Source organism: Mus pahari, chromosome 21 (genome assembly GCF_900095145.1).
Source record: "Mus pahari chromosome 21, PAHARI_EIJ_v1.1, whole genome shotgun sequence".
Taxonomy (NCBI): domain Eukaryota; kingdom Metazoa; phylum Chordata; class Mammalia; order Rodentia; family Muridae; genus Mus; species Mus pahari.
Window position 1 is genome coordinate 47,406,843 of NC_034610.1, and position 6,349 is coordinate 47,413,191.

A 6,349-nucleotide genomic window follows, 5' to 3' on the forward strand; every position below is an offset into this window, starting at 1 on the left:
TCTGGAAGAGCAGCCAGTGTTCTTAACCACTGAACCAACCCATCCCCAGCCCAATGCTGACATTTTTTAACAGTAGTGTAGGATGATAATATACTCTAAATGGAAGGTGGAAGGGGAAAAGGCAAAGGGAGAAAGGCAGAGGCAAGGGAAGGAAAAAGAGATGAAAGTTGAAGTTAAAATATAAAGCATCCGTTCCCTGAGAAGTTTAAGATGGTTAATCCTCACTGAGAGGAACAATATTGAAACTTCTTATCCTCCTTTTATAAACAGGAGTCTGGCTCCTCTCGGTGCCTTCCCTGAGCTTTATGAATGGCCGTTCTAAAAACACAGCCCAAGTTACTCAATTATAAAAAGCCCAGCCACTCACCCCTGTGACTGAGCCTGCCCCCTGGATGCAGCAAGCCATTGGTGGCTCTCAGGTGGACCTGCGGTTTCAGAGACTGCTCCAAGTCTCCTGGCTCCCCTCATCACATTGCAGGCTCGAGAGCTCACCTCAGAGCCCACATCCCACCTCAGATGAGCCTCACCCTTCCCATCCCTTCCCTTCCTCACTCATTCCACCTTTCTGACCATTGCTGGTAGATATAAATGGGAGTTCAAAACTTGAAAGATTTCACTGTGGCTTCCCACATAATTTGGACTTAAAAAAAAAAAATCATCAAAGAAAACAGCAAAAGTGTAAGGCCAAGTTGCCTATACTACACATGTGGCTATTCACATAACTTGGAATGTTCTTTCTTTAAATAGGAGCTCTCAGGCCTCTTCTCTTTGAGGAATGCTTTGGAAAGAACATTGAATAGCAATGTTGGAAATCCTTCCTGCACTGCAGAGACTGGTCACACCTCAAGCCACTCACCCCATTCCCTGTTGACAGGTAACTGCACTGTACAGCATGTGGCTGGCTTAACAAGGTAATTGTGTGCAGATGATGTGGTCAGCCACTTGAAGTGGTTAACTCCCCTACCCCCCCCCCAACTCCCTCACACACTCCTGCTAATTGTCCATGGATGGATTGAAAAGGTTTTAAAACTGGCCAATTTAAATGGGCTGTTTTCATATTATAAATCTATAGTGTATTGTTTCCAAAATGAGTCTTTGCAGATATACTCACTTTAAACTTATACTCAGAAACACCAACTGTGAGAGGAAGTCACTCTTGGGTATGGCCAGTGGCAAATGATGTAGTTTTAGGGAAAGCATGGGATGGTCCCAGAATCTTTCTACATACAATGGGAATTGGAGCTACACACACACACACACACACACACACACAGAGAGAGAGAGAGAGAGAGAGAGAGAGAGACAGAGACAGAGACAGAGACAGAGACAGAGACAGAGACAGAGAGAGACAGTAAACAACACAGGTCCTAAATGAATGCACAGTGTATAAAATGGAGCCTTAAGAAACTAAGTAACAGAGACAAGCTTAGGTTCACTGTTTACGTTCAACATCAACACACAAGCAGGGGATAAACCTGGGCTTTCCTTAACCTCCCTCCACTAGCCTGCTATTTGTAGGCACTTGGGGAAGTCAGTAAAAATCTATTATTCACTGATGCTTAGCTTATAGCCGGATTATAACTAGATACAGCCGTCTATGGTTTTGCTGTTATGTAAACAAGGGCTTTCTTCAAAACAGAACAAACCCCCAACAACATCGTTAGATTATGGGTTTTAGAATAAGTGAAAAAAAACAAAAACAAAAAACAAAAAAACAAACCATTCCAAGCCTGGACCCCAGTACAGCCATGTTTAAAATATCCCAACTGACCCCCCACTGGCCTCCGTCCTAACTCTTTCTTCTCCCACTATATTCCCTGACACTTACCTCCTGAACACACAGCCATTTGGTCTGAACTCATAAACTTATTTTTTCTACAAACGCCATGCCCAGTCATTCCCCTTGCCTCCCTGGACCCTAAAGACAAGTCCTTACATAAAGAGTGCTGAAAATCTCCCTGGGAACCTGCATCTTTACCCGGAGCCTTGGCTTTCATATCTTTCAGCCACCAGAGTGGTTATCTCCAGTGACCAAAGATCAAATGCCTGTATTTCAGATACAAAAGTTGCGCATAGGAATTCTGGGCGAAGAGGGGGCATTTCAAATGACTACAAGCACCCTTCTCCTCTCAGTAGAACACCAAGACTACAGTTCCGTAAAGAAAAAAAAATCCAAAACAATGAAAAGGAATTTTTTTTTAATTTCTAGGGTCCCATGGTATTTGCCTCTTGAGCTACTTGAGTCTTGAGAAATTTTTTGTCAGTAGCCAGAACTGGCAAAGCGATTTTTAAAAAGAAAAGATCAGAGAAATAATCGTCTGTTTCTACGTTATATTTCATCAGGAGGGGTGAGAAGACGATACGGAGAAAGTTTTACTTCTTGGTGTTGTGCTGGAAACACAGCGCCTCTTTTTTTTTTCCGGGCGAGCTAAAGTGTGCCAGCTTTTTCAGACGGAGGAATGTGGAGTGTCAAGGGGTCAGGATCAATCCGGTGTGAGTTGATGAGGCAGGAAGGTGGGGAGGAATGTGAGGAATGTCCCTGTTTGTGTAGGACTCCATTCAGTTCTTTGGCGAGCCGGCTCCCGGGAGCGTATAAAAGCCAGCGCCCGCCCGCCTAGTCTCACACAGCTCTTCTCTCCAAGAAGACTCAGCCAGACCCACTCCAGCTCCGACCCCAGGAGACCGATCTCCTCCAGACGGCAGCAGCCCCAGCCCAGCCGACAACCCCAGACGCCACCGCCTGGAGCGTCCAGACACCAACCTCCTCCCCTGTCCGAGTCCAGGCTCCGGCCACGCCACTCGTCGCCTCTGCACTCCGCTGTGCGTCCTCCCGCCGCGCCCCGACCATGCTCGCCTCCGTCGCAGGTCCCATCGCCTTGGTGCTCCTCGCCCTCTGCACCCGGGTAAGCCCCGGGACTGACGGAAGGGACGGAGGGAGGGCAGAGTGAGCTGCGATCGCAGACTGACCGCCCTCCCCTTCCTCTCCTCAGCCTGCCACCGGCCAGGACTGCAGCGCGCAGTGTCAGTGCGCAGCCGAAGCGGCGCCGCGCTGCCCCGCCGGCGTGAGCCTGGTGCTGGACGGCTGCGGCTGCTGCCGCGTCTGCGCCAAGCAGCTGGGAGAACTGTGCACGGAGCGTGACCCCTGCGATCCACACAAGGGCCTCTTCTGCGACTTCGGCTCCCCCGCCAACCGCAAGATCGGCGTGTGCACTGGTAAGACCCTCAGCCCCTTTCCAGTCCACTGTGCCCAGAGCCCTCACCTTTTGGGGTTAGACCACCACCTCTCTCAAGTCCAGCGTGATACCCTCTAGAAAAAGAAAAGCTCCTGTCCGCAGCTGCTTCCAACCGGCCCCCTGCAGTCCTGACCCTAGCTCGTCACCTTGACATGTACAGTGATATAGTTAGCGTTCTTATCCCTGTGACCCTACGCCTGACCTCTACAACTTTGTCTTCCTCTCCTCCTGCAGCCAAAGATGGTGCCCCCTGTGTCTTCGGTGGGTCGGTGTACCGCAGCGGGGAGTCCTTCCAAAGCAGCTGCAAATACCAATGCACTTGCCTGGATGGGGCCGTGGGCTGCGTGCCCCTGTGCAGCATGGATGTTCGCCTGCCCAGCCCTGACTGCCCCTTCCCGAGAAGGGTCAAGCTACCTGGGAAATGCTGTGAGGAGTGGGTGTGTGACGAGCCCAAGGACCGCACAGTAGTTGGCCCTGCCCTAGCTGGTGAGTTTTCTTCTTCAAAGTCACTGTTATTCATTCTCCCCAACTTCAGGGCCAATGCCCAAGTACACAAAGTTAAGGGGAAATTGTCCTATCCGGATGTTTTACCTTGTGTTTGTGTGTTGTGCTCTCACAGCCTACCGACTGGAAGACACATTTGGCCCAGACCCAACCATGATGCGAGCCAACTGCCTGGTCCAGACCACAGAGTGGAGCGCCTGTTCTAAGACCTGTGGGATGGGCATCTCCACCCGGGTTACCAATGACAATACCTTCTGCACACTGGAGAAGCAGAGTCGCCTCTGCATGGTCAGGCCCTGTGAGGCTGACCTGGAGGAAAACATTAAGGTACATCCTCTGCCCCTAGTCCTTCCGTTTTACAGAATGACAGGGAAGAGAACCAAGCTGGCTGTCTCACCTTCTGTGTGATTAGAGGCCCGTTGTCTCCAGAAATATCTAACCATGGAGCTGTCTGGCTAGAATGAGAGATGCTGTAACAGCAGCTGCCAGTTTTCCACTACAAAATTCCCCGTAGTGCTAGTTAATTCAAGACGCTCCAAATGAGGCCATGGCTATTTTTGGAGAACTGGCGAATGAAACGCCCAATCTCTCCCCTCAGAATATAAACACAAGTCAGATGACATGGGGCTAAGTCTACAAAGGGTCGAGGAAGTCCACTCCCGTTGTAGTAATTGCTGCTTCTCCTCTTGTCTTCCTTAGAAGGGCAAAAAGTGCATCCGGACACCTAAAATCGCCAAGCCTGTCAAGTTTGAGCTTTCTGGCTGCACCAGTGTGAAGACATACCGGGCTAAGTTCTGCGGGGTGTGCACTGACGGCCGCTGCTGCACACCGCACAGAACCACCACTCTGCCAGTGGAGTTCAAATGCCCCGATGGCGAGATCATGAAAAAGAACATGATGTTCATCAAGACCTGTGCCTGCCATTACAACTGTCCCGGGGACAACGACATCTTTGAGTCCCTGTACTACAGGAAGATGTATGGAGACATGGCGTAAAGCCAGGGAGTAAGGGACATGAACTCATTAGACTATAACTTGAACTGAGTTGCATCTCATTTTCTTCTGTAAAAAAACAATTACAGTAGCACATTAATTTAAATCTGTGTTTTTAACTGTCGTGGGAGAAAAATATCCCACCCAAGTGAGAACGTTATGTCATTGTCATACAAGTAGTCTGTCAATCTCAGACACTGGTTTTGAGACAGTTTAGACTTGACAGTTGTTAACATTAGCGCACAGTGCCAGAACGCACAGTGAGGCGAGTCTCCTGGAACAGTGGAAATGCCAGGAGAAAGAGACAGGTACTGAGATCATTTTAAAAGCAGAAATGTGCCTACTTTTTTGGAGTGTAACCGGGGAGGGAAATTATAGCATGCTTGTGGACAGACCTGCTCTGGCAAGAGCTGCGCATGTGTCCTCCGCTAGATGAGGCTGAGTCCAGCTGTTCTTTAAGAACAGCTGTTTCAGCTCTGACATTCTGATTCCAGTGACACTTGTCAGGACCCAGAACCTTGTCTATTAGACTGGACAGCTTGTGGCAAGTGAGTTTGCCTGTAACAAGCCAGATTTTTATTGATATTGTAAATATTGTGGATATATATATTATATATATTTGTACAGTTATCTAAGTTAATTTAAAGTCGTTTGTTTTTGTTTTAAGTGCTTTTGGGATTTTTAAACTGATAGCCCCAAACTCCAGACACCATAGGTAGGACAGGAAGCTTTTTTTCTGTGATTCAAAACAAAGGAGACACTGCATGTGGGAAGTGTGACCTGAGTGACTCTGTCAGAACAAATGTTGTGTGGACGGTAAAGCTACCTATTGGAAGTCAGATTTCTAGTAGGAAATGTGGTACAATCACTGTTGGTGAACAGAAATGGCCTTTATTAAGAAATGGCTGGCTCAGGGTAACGGGTCAGATTTCCACCAGGAAATGTTTGCTGCTTCTTTGATTATGACTGGTTTGGGGTGGGGTGGGGCAGTTTATTTGTTGAGAGTGTGACCAAAAGTTACATGTTTGCACCTTTCTAGTTGAAAATAAAGTATATATATTTTTTATATGAAAGGCTTGACTGTTCATTCTTGTAAACTTTTCTTGGGTTTTCCTGGGTGTAAGCAAGAAGTTCATATTTATCTTAAGGTAATTCACTAGGAAGTTTACAAATACCTTTGATATGCATGAATAACACGAAATCAATAGGATTTTGTGTAGCATCCCTTACACTGAACCAAGCAGACACGAGAATCAGCTGTCTACATGGTTCAAGGAATGCTTTAAGTTCAGCTCTGGGTAGCTGACTCCAGCTTCCACCAACCCCCAGCATACTTCACTCAGTCACTTCTGCTTGGTACATCTGAGCATTTAAGATAATTTATAATCCTTCACATCACAGATTAATCTGTGCCTTACATGGAGAAAATGTTTAAATATTAGCTTGTGTTTGACTACAGCTCTGGTTCTGAACTCAAAGACCTCACTGTTAAACGGGAAGCATAGACTAACATATACATTAAAATTTGTTGTACAAATTTCATTTTTCTATTGCTATGACAACTCATGGCACATGTAAAGATAGCATAAGTCAATTTTCTATCCTTTAATGTGAATTAA

General features: G+C 47.2%; 1 protein-coding gene across 1 annotated transcript; it reads left to right on the forward strand.

Annotated features, from left to right (window-relative positions):
• Window positions 1-2,544: 2,544 nt before the first annotated feature.
• Ccn2 (cellular communication network factor 2) lies at window positions 2,545-5,803 on the forward strand. Its single transcript, XM_021221286.2, has 5 exons — window positions 2,545-2,903; window positions 2,991-3,213; window positions 3,468-3,719; window positions 3,853-4,064; window positions 4,437-5,803. The coding sequence occupies exons 1-5, from the start codon at window positions 2,847-2,849 to the stop codon at window positions 4,731-4,733; spliced, it is 1,041 nt and encodes a 346-aa protein (XP_021076945.1). The 5' UTR covers window positions 2,545-2,846; the 3' UTR covers window positions 4,734-5,803.
• Window positions 5,804-6,349: the final 546 nt, after the last annotated feature.

What these genes read in the sequence shown, in the direction of transcription:
- Ccn2 (XM_021221286.2), top strand. Translation starts at nt 2,847, where the DNA reads ATGCTCGCCTCCGTCGCAGGTCCCATCGCCTTGGTGCTCCTCGCCCTC. An exon ending in TCCTCGCCCTCTGCACCCGG is followed by an intron (nt 2,904 to 2,990) that starts GTAAGCCCCGGG and finishes TCCTCTCCTCAG; the next exon opens with CCTGCCACCGGCCAGGACTG. An exon ending in ACCTGGAGGAAAACATTAAG is followed by an intron (nt 4,065 to 4,436) that starts GTACATCCTCTG and finishes TGTCTTCCTTAG; the next exon opens with AAGGGCAAAAAGTGCATCCG.